We start from the raw sequence: 16,396 nt of genomic DNA, 5'->3' as shown, positions 1-16,396 counted from the left end.
ACAGACAGTGAAAGCCTTCCCCCGGAGCTGATGCCCCAAATTCGGACTTCCAGCCTCCTAGACAGTGAAAGAATAAACTTGTGGTATTTCTGTTATAGCAGCACTAGATAATTAAGACAGCTTTCAATTAAAAAAAAAAAAAAAACACCAAGTATTTAAAAATCTGCTTTAATTATATTTTCAGGAATTCCAAGAAGAACATCATTACAGTTAATGTTACAAAAAAGCCAGGAGGGACATCTGAACATGTAGTAAAAAACGGATTCACAGTGAAAATAATGCATGTTGGTACTAAAATATACTTGGCTTGGCTCCCTGAAGGGAAGAGATTTTATTATGAGAAAATATTTTCTTGAAAGCTTTGGGGAAGCGTCTAATTTGTGCTACTATTACTGTCAGGATCTGACATAGTCTCTCGTTCTGTCAAGCTATGATTTGCAGTCTATAATTTAATCAGAAAATTCAAAAGTACAACAAATACCTTGGCAACTGTGTTCTTGTTACATACAAAGCCATTAGCAAAAATATGTAACAAAGTTTCTGTAAAACAAATAATTTTGTCCTTATATACAGAAGTTTGCTTTCTTCTTCAGGCCCTCAGACCCTACTCTAAAATGGAAGGGAACGAAGCAGCTACCAACCTCCGGGAACTCTCAAGTCCTGGGAAGGGTAAAGAAATCTTAAGAGGCAAGGTAACTATTTTAAACACCTTTTAACTGAGTTATAAAAATGCATGTGGGCTTTGGAACAAAGAAGGAGAAAACGGTAATGGCTTTAAAATAAAGAACTCATCCCTCTGTCCTCTGCAAAGTTTCTTAACTCAACAGAGAGTTAAAAATGACTACGTTTGTGACTATGATTGGAAGATGGACAAGAAATGACATCTAGGCAAAACGTAGGTACATTATAACTCAAGCTGCTGAGGAGTTTCACAGCTACAGCATGCAGGTGTTTCATACCAACACAGCTTACAACAACTCAGGGAGAAAGATCACACACGCGAGCAAAATGGCACCAGGTCTATGTACAAACGCATAGCCGGGAAGGAAGAATACATCAAGTCAAAGAGAGATTAAAATACAAGTTTAAAAATACATTTTTAAATCATCTCCAAGCCAAGAACCACACTGACTGAGAAGGGGAAAGCTTTGACACCCTACAGACTCCTTTGTAAACATTGAAGATGCAACTTTAGGTCGTTCACAGTCTCAAGAGAAAATAGATTTCTGGTTTGTCGTCACCGCTTGGCTCAGTCTGCAAAACAGAATTATCTGAACAAAACTGGTCGACGTAGCCATAGCTCAGGGCCATACATGCCCCCTCTGGGATGCCTCGGCCTTCAAGGCCACTGCCTTTGCGATTACTCAGGTAGCCCGCGATGTAGGAGCCCGTGGAGTGTCGGTTCACAGCGGACGGGGGCGCCAAGGCCTTGTTTCTAAGCACCACTCCCCCCACGTGGCTGGGGTTCACAACTTTTTGCTTGTTGGCTTCCTGTTTTTCCTTGGCACGACTGGCAATGTTGCGCACTCTGCTCTGACTTCTAGATGACAACTTTCTGACCAGTGCCCTGGGGAGCTGATTCACCTCTTGCTTTGGATACAGCACTTGGCAGCTGTCTTCCTGGTCAAAGGACACGAGCCTCCTCAGCTGCTCCGTCAGGGCATCTGTAGGCACCAACGGCTTCATCTTCACGGGCACTCCCTTCTTGTCTCTTGTGCCGGTTGGAACAAAACTCTTACTAATACACTGGTACTTGCTTTCGAAATTGCAGGCAATGTCCTCTGACGTCAAGTCCCCCAGACTTTTGGATTTGCAAGGGCTGGGCAGTCTCAGAGGAGGCAGAGGGAGATGGGCCGAGGACCTGGGGACAGAAGCATGCACGTCTTGAACGCTAGACTGCAGGGGCACACAGGTCAGGTTCACTTTTGCGTCTGGATTTGAGAAATGGTTATGCACAAAGCCAGCACCCTGACAGGCTAGACAAGAAGTCTTTTGATAGCCAACATCTCGGATATTGTTGACTATTTCAGGAACAGGAGTGGGGAGAGACCCTTTACAGTAGCCATTCCTCAAACTCCTTGGAAAGTGTTCCACCACCTCCTGGCTATGATTCGGCTTTAAAGGAGAAGCAAGTGGGCTTGTGGCCCCTCGCCTATAGTCACAGGTCATTAGCGAGAGATTGCCTGACTCTCCATCGATTTCCACGAGACTGCTCTCTGCAGAGTTTAAACAGACAGCGGGATCAACACCCATGTCTTTCAGTGTGAAATCAGTGGATGTGGTGGAGCTGCAGCTGTTCAGGATGTTCCAGTCTTTTCCCTTGCTGGGACTTGTTGGCAACCAGCAATGAGAAGGATGAGGGGACCCAGGCAGATGGCCATCCGTAGTCCCTGCCTTGGCCTTCCCAGAAAGCTCATCATCTAGTTTGGTTTTAGAGACAGGGGTGCAGGTGGTTTTGTGAATGGCTGTGTATGTCACATGTTCTGTGGTCTCGGGGCTGGAGAATGCAATAGGCTCAGGAGGTGAGCATGGGAAGGATGACTTGGGCTTTCCTTTGGAAAAGCCATGCTTGAAGGGCATTTTTAGGCCCATGGTGGGTAAGGGAGGATGACCTGACATCACACTGGTATTATGAAGATGAGAAGCAACTGTGAGGTTAGCCTGATCACTGGTCTCATCAAACTGGCCAATCAATGCCGAGATGGAACTGCCCTGCTTGTTCTCGTTTGTTAATGTGACATCATCAATAAGTTGGGAAATCCCACTCTCCCGCATAACTGCAGTTGAATGTAAGTCAGGTACACCGGCACAGAGCACGGAGACATCTGACAGAGAAAAAGATGTTGCAGCTCTGCCCTGATGCCTAGTACCTTCCAGATTCTTAATCTCCAGGTTGCTTTGAGAAAGGACCCTTCCTGACAACGGGCTTTTCCCTTCCACAAAGCCTGCGGCGTTCCTGTTTTCCTTGGTTTTCACACCACACAGATCTTGTGTGAGGCCGACTGCAGAATCAGGACCCAAGTGCATCTTTGGGCTGAGGGACTTGCTGGGACAGTGGTTTTCCTGGCAATCATTCGCCACATTTGATTTGGTTCTCCCACCCTTAGGGTCTGGCACTCCCAACAGTTCTCCTGTAGTTGACTCATTGGTAGTAGAAACCCTGGAGCTCCCTTGGATGGTGTCTTTGTGGGGGAGAGTGCTGGAGGAAGAAGATAACTTTTTGTTGAAAACGTGAAAGTGTTGGTCTTTTAGACTTGCCTTCCCTTTCCTTTGGCTATCCTTGTCTTCTGCTGAATAAAACAAAACAACATTTTAGGCGACACGTATCACTTCACGTAGCACCTGTAAACAACACTAAGGTTTGCCTCCAGACAGACAAATGGAGAATGCCAATCTGTTACACCACGACAGAATATAATTATGAATTGCAGAGGTTTGCAACAAAGTGTTTGTGTGATGAATAAATGGTAAAATATATTCATAGGAATTCCGCTGACGCTTCCCTTTGGGTATCTATTACATCAGCTGAGGATGTAATATTCATTGTCCAAAAAAAAAAAAATGTCAATGAGTTACCATATTTTACAGTGAGGATTACCTTCAGTTGTTTCCTATTCAGATTTGTACTACACAGAAGCATGGTAATAAAAACAGAACAAGACAGCTCTGTTAAACAACGTATTGTGATACCTGCAAATGAGATACTATAAGCTTTCAAAGCATACACACATTAACCCATATCACAATTATTATCATTTTTAAAGACATTTTGGCAAAGATCTAACTTAACCAATTAATTTCTAAAACAAATTAGAAGGTCCAATAAATGTATTAAAATGTACAGATACCTGTTGACTTAAAAAAGTAATTCTATGATTATCAATTTTTATAACCGCATTTTTGTTTTCGAATGAATAAATACCACATACATTCTCCCCCAACTGGCAGTAAGATGTCAGGCACAATAAGGAAGCCACAAAAATACACAATTCATGGTAATTTTGGGCACTCCCATTATGCTTAGGATAGTGCTAAGACAACGAGGTGTTCAGTTACTCTTGACAGGTTATTCGTTAATAGTCTCTTAATGGTTTTAGATGCACAAAAAGACAATTTTTAAACTTCTTTTTAAATGTTCTCCTAACTAGAAAAAAAAATGTTCACCTTAAAAAAACGTAGAAAATACAAATAACTATAAAGAAAAAAATTAAATATCCCTGTGAGTCAGAAGCAACTCGACAGCAATGGGTTTGGGTTTGGGTTAGGATTTGGCATTCAGAGGCAGGCACTGTGAGCTTTTGCAGAGGTACAGAACTACAGTCTGCTTTTCTCCACTTAATATTCAATAATTACATATTTTTGTCTATAATAGTATTTGAATTCTTACATGGCTATATATTGTTCCATATTTACCGTAAGTTATATATGTGTGTGTGACTAATTTATACAACTGTTGTAAAAAGGGAGGGAAGGAGATACTGCCTCAATAACACTTTCTCACTCAGACTGGTGGCATTAACATCTTAACTCTGGCATTAGCAGGGTTAATTCTTACCAGTTCCTATCGAATGTAGCTTTATTTTCCCCAAAGATGGGGGCTGTACAACAAATTTTAAAGCACCTATTTCACCTCTTCTCTGACACAGGTCTTAGCAGAATTTTAAACTTTTAAAATCCCTTCTGCTTCTTCAAACCAACTACTCAATAACTGGCTTTTCTCCCTAGACTACCCGACAGCAAAAATCAATACAACGCAAATGGTGTTTGTGAGAAAACAGATCATTAAAACTAGACCGTCTGATAAAAGGAGAATTTTGCTAACGGTAACAGGTGTCACATTCTACTTGAGATGATTCTGATTTCGTTAAAGCCTATTTGTTCCAGAGATATCAAATGGACACAGTTTTGGTGCTGAAATTACCTAGAAAGCTGGGGTGGGGGTCTGTCAGTGTAAGAGTTCTCCTTGGTTCATGGCAAAGTGGTCGCCACTCTCACTGAGTTCCTGGTATAAGCCAGGCATTGTGCTCATGCTAAGTATGGTCCCTAGGCCTGTGGAGCCACACACGTGACCCCTTCCCTGCAAACATCCAGCGATGAGACAAGTACGGCCTTCAGCCGTTACCCCCTGAGCTGTCTCTTGAAGAAGCTAGGATTTTTCCAGTGAAGAAGGTGATTTGCTTTTAACGTCTAGACTTTTCTTCTTCCTCCATAAACATTCCCAATCGTGGAAAAGAAATACAACTACATTCAACCTCAGGACGATCAATACATATGGTCCCCACTTGGAAAACCAAGATCTCTACTCATGTTCTGCAGATGTCACCATCCCGTTTCCTGCCTCGTAGACCCACATGCTCCAAACCATCATAGCCGATGGTTTCCCCTATCTCTTACTGTCAATTTCAGATGTCAGGGCTATTTTAAGGCCTTAGGTGACCAGCATATAGCTCTTCTACTGCCAGCCCCCATCTCAATGTTTAGAAGCTTTGGGTCCTAAAGATAATATTAAAGATGAGTTTGGGTGTATTTTACTTTGACTACAAAATGTCAACCATGTCATAATGCTAATCAGGGACTTAAATGCAGACTAGAAAAGTTTATTCTTAGAGAAACTTAAAGCATCTTACCCAGAGAGTTTTCTTTGCCTTCACAGTCTTTTGCTGTCTCAGATACAGGCAGCGACAGCGCTCCTAGAAGACTTTTGTCAACCGGCATAGAGACAGGGCGAACTTGCAGACTTCGTGTGGTCCTCCTCAGGACGCCGTCTTGATCTCTCGTGGCCTCAGACACGGAATCCTTTATCTCTACCATTTCTTGGGAGCCCATTTTGCTCTTTTTCCTGCCTTTGGTTGGGGCACTGGCTGTGCGTCGCAGAATTCTGTCTCCGATTGACCGCTTGCGGACATAATGGGAATTGTTCTCTGAAGTGTGCCTGGGATTCTTATTGAACAGTCCCTTCAGCCCTTGGAGCTGTCTGTTCTGAAGACACAAAGAAACCACCACAAGTTAAACAAATGACGTTGTGTGACAAACCTGCATTCTAAATGACAACTCCATGAAAAACGAATACAAAACAAAACCACACTGCCATCGACGTATATTCAAACCAAGAAAACAAGCAGCTCACAGCGTGTACTCAAAATGTCATGCACGTCTTATGGACTTGACTTTGGGAGGAAAGCAGCCCTCCATTACCACAACCAAGCTTTCTCAGAAGTTTTCGACCCAAACACAAGAAAGTGGTAGGAAAGTTTCCACAGCGAACAGAGCACTACAAAACGTCGGCCACCTCAAAGCAACAGAAGCACGTTTCAAAGTGGTAAGCAGGAAAATGGAGTGATATGAGAAAGCATGCTGCCATAACCACTTTTTTTTTAATGTGCCAACAAGAACAAAAGACCGTGCCAAGAAACTACCTTCGTCGTTCCTAGAAAGTGCAATATCGTGTAACTGGGGTTGAGTATTAAAGGGCTCCACTGCACGGAAAACAAGAACAAAAACACAACAAGCACAAATTGAGCTCATCCAAGAAGGTGACACAAGAAAAACAAAAGAAAAAAAAAGCATAGGCTTCTAGAAACCCTTTCTCCCAGGTGTGGTGATGATATTTAGTCCTACGCTCATTCATTGTTCAAATCAACACCACCATGTTGCGCTGTATTCGTCCCAACCCAAGCGCACCTTGGGAATAATAAATAATATGACTTATAAATGAGCATTTATTTAGGAGAGAGAACAGAAGTTCTATGGAAAGCTTTCTTTTGCAAATTTTAATTTTTTTTCTGGTCCAAGTTTTCAAAAAATTCTGAATTCTATTGTTTCCCTCAACTATGATAAACGCTAGAGATACTACAGAGCCCTGGTGGCGCAGTGGTTAAGGACTCGGCTGCTAACCAAAACGTCAGCAGTTTTAATCCACCAACTGCTCCTTGAAAACCCAGGAGGCAGTTCCACTCTGTCCTATAGGGTTGCTACGGGTCGGAATTGACTCGATGGCAACGGGTTTAAAGATACTACATAGTTAAGCTACATTCCTAGAAACTCAAGGAATTGTTTACATTCACGTGTTTTTAGGCCAGGGGAAAGATCCCAACAGGCAGCACAAACAGAAACCCAGGACTAAACACAGAGAGTTGTGATAAAACTTCCCCTCTCTTAGAAACTGGAATTCCTTAGCACCCCTCTGTGGACTGATGTGGGGATAAATGTATGTCTCCAAGCTCAGGGTGAACTGGTCCCATTCCTATCAATTAGGTTGTTGTAATAATAATGCTAATATTAGCCAACATTTTTTAATATTTATTATCTGCCAGGCAGTTTTCAAACACTTTATATATACATAAAAAAAATATACACTTAATTATAAGGTAGCTACTCTTTTGACCCCATATTTACAGATGAGAAGAAGTCTTGGAGTGGTGTAAACAGTTAAAGCAGTCACCCGCTAACAGAAATGTTGGAGGTTCAAGTACACCAAGAGGCACCTCAGAAGAAAGGCCTTGTGGTTTATTTACAAAAAATCAGCCATTGAAAGCCCTGGGGAGCACAGTTCAACTCCGAAGCACGTGGGGTAGCCATGAGTCGGAACACAGGAGGAAGTCGAGGCAGAGAATGTATATGCCTCTGGAGCAGAAGCTGCAGGCTACCAGGCTTTCTGGTAAAGCAAACTCTTAGGCTCTATTCAATGTTCTTACAGTCCTGGCGAAGCACACTTGGTCCAGAAAATTCATTCCAGCAGCCAAATCCCTAGTTACTTGATAGGACTGGAGGTCAGCCTACTGCTCTGTAAGCCTCAGTGAGCTCTGTGGTGAAGAGAACAGCATCCAGAGAGCTGGAATGCATTTTTGAGGTCTCCTTCTTGTGAATCCTATGTTGTTGTTGTGTGCCGTCAAGCTGATTCCAACTCAAAGGGACACTATGTGACAGAGTAGAACTGCCCCATAGGGTTTCCTAGGCTGTAATCTTTATAGAAGCAGATTGCCAGGTCTTTTCTCCCTCGGAGCCACTAGGTGGGTTCCAACTGTCAATCTTTTGTTTACCAGATGGGTGCTTAACCATTGCGCTACCAGGGCTCCTTTGTAAGTCCTATATAACAAAAAACCAAACGCATTGCCATCAAGTCGATTCCGACTCATAGCAACCGTACAGGACAGAGTGGAACTGCCCTGTAGGGATTCTAAGGAGCAGATGATGGATTTGAACTGCTGACTTTCTGACTAGCAGCTATAGGTCTTGACCAGTGCACCACCAGGGCTCCATAAGTCCTACACAGTGACTTTAAATTCATTCACAAATTTTTAGAATTCAGTTAAAAACAATGGCCCCAGATGGATACATCCTACCTAGAACTAAGTGGGACTGCAGCCGGTTAGTAAGGTAACTATCAAATATCTGAATATCACATTTTCTGCCGGAGCCAGCCAGGGCTTTTTAAGGAATAAAATAAAACTCAACATTTAGTTGTATCTTCATTTTTTTTTCATTGTTTAGGCAAAGAAATGATTGCCTGAGAGGATAACAATTTCCTCCACCTAGGGGCCCTATCCTCCACCCCAGATAGGTCTCTACATGGAAGGAATGAATGCACACCCCTGAACTGAGAGGAATCCACATGTACCAGGCCCTGACTGGACGTGCTGGGCTTCCGTACACATTCCTGTCAGAGAATAGCTGGTCAAGATGCACATTCCTTTTACACAATTAGTCAACAAAAAACCTTTGTTGAAGACCTCGTTACTGTTGTATGTGGCTCTCAGCCCAATGATCTTTCTCACCTTTCCAAGGATTTCATTGATTGTTATGTGGACAAATATAGATGCTTCTGTCAGTCCTTCCAAATAGACATGTCGGTAGCCTGATAAAAGTAGAGAAAGTAGTTTCCTTTTAGTTGAGCTTGCATTTGGTCTTCCCATGGTGCCAGGGAATTAAGTACCTGACTTCACCTTGTTCTTTACTTTTACAAAGCACATCAATGTTCATATCATCATATATAGTAAAACCTTCAAAAGTTGGAAGCTGTGTAAGGCAGAAACCTGCCAGAGAAGGAAAATTCAAATATTTTCCACTAAAATGAGCAATAGGAAAGCTGTAAGACTACACGCTGTCAAAGGCAGAAAACTTGCTAGACCTGGAAAAACAAGGTAGTCTCACTGAGGTCCAGCTCTCACAGGTTTCACTGTAATATGTATTTTATATATCATATATGCAATATATGATGTATATCACATATTTCATATATCCTCCAGAGAAAAAGGAATGGTCAGTTTAGAAGGAAAAGCCAGCCCATACCTACCAGGTACTAAGCTGCTGAAGGTCACAGTTCTTTGTCCAACGAAGTCTCGGCCAATGGGATCATGATCCCACACAAGGAAGCGAACCAAAGCTATTTCGGGCATGTGTACTGTAAATGTCAGCGTTTCCTCCCACACAGGGTTAAATCCTCGGAGATATTGGAAGAGACAAATGAGAAAATGAAAGGGCTGGGCTAAAAATGAGTCGGCAGCCACATCTGCACAGCAGACAGTGAAAATTGCTTGCGATGGTTATTAAACTCGGGAAGATGACTGACAGGCTCCAGGATGTCATCCTGAAATAAAGCCTCAGAATTTACCCAGTTGCTTGGAAATAATTGGTAAGAAAATTGCCTGTAAATTATCACATCGATTCTATTAATCTTTGATGCCAACTTGCATTGTAGAGAAAGCACTTTAAGGCAATACTTGGTGTGCTTCAATGAGCTCAAGAACTACCTACAGTAGTGATCCAAGGTCACCCTTTTAGCAGAAACAATGAAGAATGCTGCCCCTCCCCATACCATCACCCTTCTTGCCCCCTGAGGGTCCTGCTGTTGTAATACTGGTGCTTTGCAGGTTTCAACGCTATGCACCCATGTCATCCTATTTTATTTCTATAGCAGACCTCTGAAGGTGTCAGGGCAGGGTTGCTGTTGTTTTTGTCTTTTTATTGCTCTAAGAGAAGGAGCCCTGGTGGTGTGGTGGTTAAGAACTTGGCTGCTAACCAAAATTTTGGCAGTTGAAATCCACCAGGGACTCCTTGGAAGTCCTATGTGGCTGTTCTACCCTGTCCTGTAGGGCCACCATGAGTCAGAATCGACTCGAAGGCAAGTTTTGTTTTTTTAAATAAGAGAAAATACATACTACTGACTTTCAAAAATATATCACTTTCTAAAATTACACAAGAAACCTATGTTCCTTGTTGTTTTTTTTAAAGTAGAAAATGTAAGTATAACTCATTTTATAGTTGAGAAAATTGATGATGTTGAGAGAAAATAACATGCCTAAGATCACACAACTTGTGACAGAGTAAAATGAGACCGTGCACTGTAGACTCTTGGTGGCTTCTCGGGACGCAAGACCTTAATAAAGGAAAGATGGTGTATTTTTCATAGCTATTGTTTTATTGAAAATGAACAGAAAGGAGATCTAATTCCACTCAAATACTACCAAAAAAAAACCCAAACCCAGTGCCATCGAGTCGATTCCGACTCATAGTAACCCTATAGGACAGAGTAGAACTGCCCCACAGAGCTTCCAAGGAGCGCCTGGTGGATTCGAACTGCCAACCCTTTGGTTGGCAGCTGTAGCACTTAACCTCTACACCACCAGCATTTCCAATATGATAAGGCAAAAATATATTTACGTGATATAAAAACCTATTGGATAAAAAATCATATAATCTGATAAAAATTCAAGTAGTATATACACGTCTGGATTTCTTTTCTAAAAAATGAAGCTTCATTATATGAATACTTTCAAATAGCATCACCACCTAACTCCATAAAAAGCTTCAGGCTAACGAGATAGTCACGGACTGAAAATCACTGAGACGTCCCCTACTGAACAGTAGAAGAGATCTGTCTTTCTATTGACTTGGTGAAGACCCCTCAATTATTTCTGAGATTAAAAAAAAAAAAAGATTCTATTGAGCTTTGATGAGTAAAGACAATAAAAGACCGTTTCTTTAAACATGTTATTTTCATAATAAGTTTGTTCTACTCTTGAAGCCCCAAATTCCTTCCATTCAACCAACACTTGGTAAAAAACATCTCTGGTGGTCTCTCTGTTGCCGCGGAGTCAGCTCCCGACTCACGGTGACGAGACACTGTCTGGTCCTGAGCCGTCCCCATGATCGTCTGCGGATTGAACCGTTGTGATTCGTAAGGTTTCGTTGGCTGATTTTCAGAAGCAGATCGCCAGGCCCTTCTTCCTAGCCCATCTTTCCTGGGAGCTCTGCTGAAGCCTGTTTGGCATTATAGAAACACACAAGCCTCCACTGCCAGGCAGGTGGCTGGTCATGGGTGCATGGCTGAGAAATGACCCCAGGTCTCCCACAGGAGTTGAGAAATCTATCACAGAACCAACATTTCCCAGAAAGTCTCTACAAATCCTTAATTTCTCAAACATTTTGAGGACTGTGGTTTACATTTATTTCAGAGTATTAATGACTACAGACTGAGAACAGTATGTGTGTAATAACATTTGTGAAATGTATGAAAAACTAATAAATACCATTTTAGACAATTACCAAGAAAGAGACATGAGGTTTTAGGGAAAGAAATGTTTCTTTACGCTAGGGCAAAATACAGTAAGAAGGAGAATGTTGGTCATCCACTGTTGTTGTCAGGTGCTGGCAAGTTAGTTCCGACTCATAGTGGCCATGTGTACAACAGGACGAAACACTGCCCAGTCCTGCGCCATCCTCACAAGTGTTATGATTAATTGTGCCCGTGCAGAACTTGTACGTAGACAAGTTCTACGTCGCTATGCTTGAGCCCATAATTGCAGCCACTGTGTCAATCCACCTCATTGAGGGTCTTCTTTTTCACTGACCCTCTACTTTATCATGGTGTGTTTCTCCAGGCACTGATCCTTCCTGTTAACATGTCCAAAGTATGTGAGATGAAGTCTTGCCATCCTTGCTTCTAAGGAGCATTCTGGCTGCACTTCTTCCAAGACAGATTTGCTCACCCTTCTGGCAGCCCATGGCATAGTCAATGTTCTCCGCTTACACCGTGATATAAGAGCATCAGGTCTTCTTTGGTCTTCCTTATCCATTGTTCAGCTTTGCATGCACATGAGGCGACTGAAAATATGGCTTGGGTTGGTGCACCTCAGTCCTCAAAGTGATATTTTGCTTTTCAACACTTTGAAGAGGTCTCTTGCAGCAGATTTGCCCAATGCATTACGTCATTTGATTTCTTTACTACTGCTTACATACACATTGATTGTTAATCTAAGTAAAGTGAAATCCTTGACAAGGTCAATCTTTTCTCTGTTTATGGTGATGTTGCTCATTGGTCCAGTTGTGAGGATTTTTACATTATGTCGAGGTATAATCCGTACAGAAGTCTGTAGTCTTTGATTTTTATCAGTAAGTGCTTCAAGTCCTCTTTGCTTTCAGCAAGCAAGGTTGTTGTCGTCTGCATAACGTGGGTTGTTAATGAGTCTTCCTCCAATCCTGATGCCACATTCTTCTTCATATAGTCCAGCTTCTCGGATTATTTGCTCAGCATACAGACTGAGTAGGTATGGTGAAAGGATACAGCCCTGATGCACACCCTTCCTGATTTTCAACCACGCAGTTTCCCAGTGTTCTGTTCAAATGACTGCCTCTTGGTCTATGTACAGGTCCCTCGTGAGCACAATGAAATGTTCTGCACTTAAGTGTACACTCCACGTACATATTCGAGAAGTGGCCTTGGCACAGCATACTGAGCTTGCCCAAAGACTTTTACGTGCTCCAGAAGAACTAAGACATCAGCAGGACATTCAGGCTTCATGAGTTAAAGCTTTGAGGGATCATGCCATAAAGAAACAATATAAAAATACACATAATAGAGGCATTTTCCTAAGTGAAATCTTTTGTTTGCTTTGTTTTTTTTTTATTGTGGTAAATATATAGGTGACAAATGACCCAGCGTTTCAACATCCTTCGCGTGTACAGCTCAGTGACCTAGCTATGGTCACCACGTCCTTCAACCATTACCACCGTCTGTTTCCAGGTTTTTTCATCACCCTTAGCAGAAGCTCAGTATCCCCTAAGCCATGAGTCCTTCTTTTCCCTCCCTCCCACCTGCCCCTGGTGACCACTCATAGACATTGGTACTAAACGAATTTTTAATTCAGCCCTTTAAAAATGTCTTTGATTCTATTCATTAGAAAGAATTTTTGCTTCAAAAGGAAGTCTTGAGATCAAAGTTACCACATTTGTCAGAATATACCAAGCATCAATCACACGTCTGCTTAGTGTTACATGTTGAGAAGACCTCAGCACAAATTCAGATGGCATTTTTGGATTTTAGTGGTTCGTTTCTCTAGTGAATAGATACCTTTCTTATTCAGTGATAGTCTATTCCTACAGCACCCTGATTAAAAGTGAACATAGATTATATCACCTTACCATTGTCATCCACCACACGAGTTTGATCTTTACAACAATCTACAGGCAATCCAATAATTTCAACTTCAACAAAGGGGTCAATGATCTGTATAAATAAAGAGAAAGCATTGTTGCCAGTGATTACATTTCTATACTCATGTGAATTAATTTGAGCATACTGGCCAAGGTGTCCAGATTTCACTAGCAATCGATTTTATTAACGGCTTACTAAGAAAGAGAAACTCTACTAGGTGCGGCAAATACAGAAATGAGGGACAGGAATGAAAAAAAAATAAACTTTTGTATGCCAATATTTACTAATGCTACACAAACTTTACTCAGTAAACCTACAATTTCATTCCTGGGCACAGAGCTAATAGAAATGAGAGCTTTTGACCATGCACAAATGCTCAGAGCAGCTCTATAGTTAAAAACTGGAAACAACCTAAATATCCATCATGAGTAGGATGAATAACGTGGAATACTCATTTAACGAACTAGTACGCAGCAATGAAAAAGAAGAAACTTCTGCTAAATAGGCATAACGTTGAACAAAAGAAGCCAAACATAAAAGAACACATAAGAGTTCCTTTATACAAAGACTGAGAACAGACAAAATTAATCTGTTGTGATAGGGCCAGAGATTAAGTGGTGGGGATGCTGACTGGCAGGGTGGACAAGGGAACCTTGATACGTTCTGTCTTGATCTGGTGGCATAATGGTCAACCAAGCTACGTACTTTGGATTTGTACACTTTAATGCAATTAAATTGACCATATACTATACTATAACTTATACTTTGATTAATTTACTCATACGTTTTGATTTCCCTTCCATCCTTTCTCCTCCAAGGGGAGGGATCCTGCCTTGTTATCATCTGAAGCTTTCCTTTGTGGTATAAGCTCTGGGTAATGAGCAATGAAGGAAAACAAATGAAAGAACCCAGAAAGAGCTGATCCAACAAAGTCTAAAGGGAAAAAAGGCAAGAAGGCTGAGGAAATATATTTACAAGCTTGGAGAGTGAAGAGGGCATAGAGTTTTGGGGGTGGCAGCTTGAGGGGTAAGAGAGAGGGGGATGATAGAAGAACATGTTTACACCAATAACTGGATATTAGAATTTTACGTCTACTATTTGTTATTTACCAGATAAACCATAGTTAAATTTATTCATTTTCAATTAACTATAAATCCCATTGTCAATGAGTTAGTTTTGACTTGTCATAGTGATCCTACAGGACAGAGTAGAATTGCCCCGTAGGGTTTCCAAGGAGCAGCTGGTGGATTCAAACTGCCGACCTTTTGGTTAACAGCCGAGCTCTTAACCACTGTGCCATCAGGGGTCCCAATCAACTATATCATACCCCAAATTTTTTCTTTTGAAGAGAATCCTGTTGTAAAACTGAACCATTAAAAAAAAAAAAGAAATAGGGGTCTGAAATATTTTGGGCAGGTAATAAATAACGATTTCTGTTCTTATGGAGATTTGAGAAGACTACAGGCTTGAAGAGAGACTTCCTGTTTCAAAACTTGGCTCCTCTGCTGACCTTGGGCGTGTGGTGTAAAGCCCTGTGCTTCAGCTTCCTCAGCTGAACAACTGAGAAAACAGTGTCTACCTCATCATATTGTGAGCCAGGGGAGAAGGAAGAGAAATGAAATTGGATAGAAGCAGCAAGAACAGAGAAAGACTGGGAGGTAGAAGTCCCAGGAGATGGTGACTGATTAGATGTGGGAAGCAAAGAAAGTGAGAAATAAGGATGACAAGCAGTTTTCTGATTGGGAGTGAGTGGGAAAAAATGATGCCATTCTCAGAGATGTGAGCAATGCCAGGGAGCATGGGTTGAAAAGTCAGGGGGTCTTTGATCCTGGATGGGGGAAAACTATATCTTTATTTTCACTATCCTCTGACTAAAACACACCACAGTCCTATTAGTAGTGCCTGTAATATTGTGTCCAACAGAAATCATATATGTTTTCATGTCACATTATAGTTGTTGCAAACATCTCAATGTGTCACTTATACTCACACAACTTCAAAATTACGGTAATCATTAGATCTGCAACTAGACCTTGCTATTTATTGCCTTAATAAGGACACACATATCTATATGCTATGATTTGTTTTTTATATATTTTGATAATCTAAATTTCAATAAACTTGGTTTCCTGTGTAACCCTACCTATTTTATTTTATACATTTAAAAACATTATTTTGAAATGAGGTTCATCCATAGGTCTCAACAGATACGAAAAGGTTCCGTGACTCAAAAAAGGTGAAACTTCCCTGAGACAGAACCTTGTAAGTCAAGGTCAGGAAATTTAGTTTTATTTTAATTGCTAAAGAGAGACACCGGATTACATAAGAAACTTATGCGCACTCCCTCACACATGTAAACGTTACTCTAACTTCATAGGCTAGGCATTAATTACAAGATACACAATGAAAGCCACCTGGTAGACTCTCCCTTAACCAAGTAACATGATCCATCATGGCACAAAATAACATCAAGCGATACACTGTGTTTATTCTGAATCTAACCATGAAGAAACAATAAGGTCAACTCAAACTGAAAGGCATTCTGGAAAATAACTGGCTTTTACTCTAAACAAATGTCAATGTCTCAAAGAACAAAAGAAGAAGGTTGGAGAATTATTCCAGATTTTAAAAGACCAAAGAAGCATGACATCTAAAAACAACGCGAGATCCTTGATTGAATCCTAAATCCAAAAAAAAAAAAAAAAAAGAAGCCACAAGGACAAACTTGGGAAAATTGACTACAGATATATATTAGATAATTTTATTGTATGAATGTTAAATTTCATGGGTATAATGATTATATTGTGGTTATAAAGGAGAACGTCCTTGTTTTTAAGATGAATGCTGAGGTATTTAGGGGTCAAGTGTCATGGTGTCAATAATTCACTTTCAAATGTCTCTGCAAACAACAGTAAATAAAATATAATGTATATAGATAAACCAAACCCATTGCCATCAAGTCGA

General features: G+C 41.2%; 1 protein-coding gene across 8 annotated transcripts in view; it reads right to left on the bottom strand.

Annotated features, from left to right (window-relative positions):
• Positions 1-215: 215 nt before the first annotated feature.
• Positions 216-16,396, bottom strand: part of PLCH1 (phospholipase C eta 1) — a 277,526-nt gene continuing 261,345 nt past the window's right edge. For 5 of the 8 annotated variants that reach the window (XM_049867197.1, XM_049867198.1, XM_049867196.1 and 2 more), the window contains exons 19-24: positions 13,420-13,504; positions 9,293-9,439; positions 8,775-8,854; positions 6,417-6,476; positions 5,628-5,979; positions 216-3,290 (exon numbers count right to left, since the gene is read on the bottom strand). In XM_049867197.1, the coding sequence (XP_049723154.1) occupies positions 1,201-3,290; positions 5,628-5,979; positions 6,417-6,476; positions 8,775-8,854; positions 9,293-9,439; positions 13,420-13,504 (2,814 nt within the window). In that variant the 3' untranslated portion in view covers positions 216-1,200. The remainder of the gene's footprint in view (positions 3,291-5,627; positions 5,980-6,416; positions 6,477-8,774; positions 8,855-9,292; positions 9,440-13,419; positions 13,505-16,396) is intronic. The other 3 variants (XM_049867201.1, XM_049867202.1, XM_049867203.1) reach the window with 3 other exon arrangements.

Source organism: Elephas maximus, chromosome 23, assembly GCF_024166365.1.
Source record: "Elephas maximus indicus isolate mEleMax1 chromosome 23, mEleMax1 primary haplotype, whole genome shotgun sequence".
NCBI classification, from domain to species: domain Eukaryota; kingdom Metazoa; phylum Chordata; class Mammalia; order Proboscidea; family Elephantidae; genus Elephas; species Elephas maximus.
Note: the sequence above shows the minus strand (reverse complement) of the source record. Positions and strands in the feature narration are given on the sequence as shown.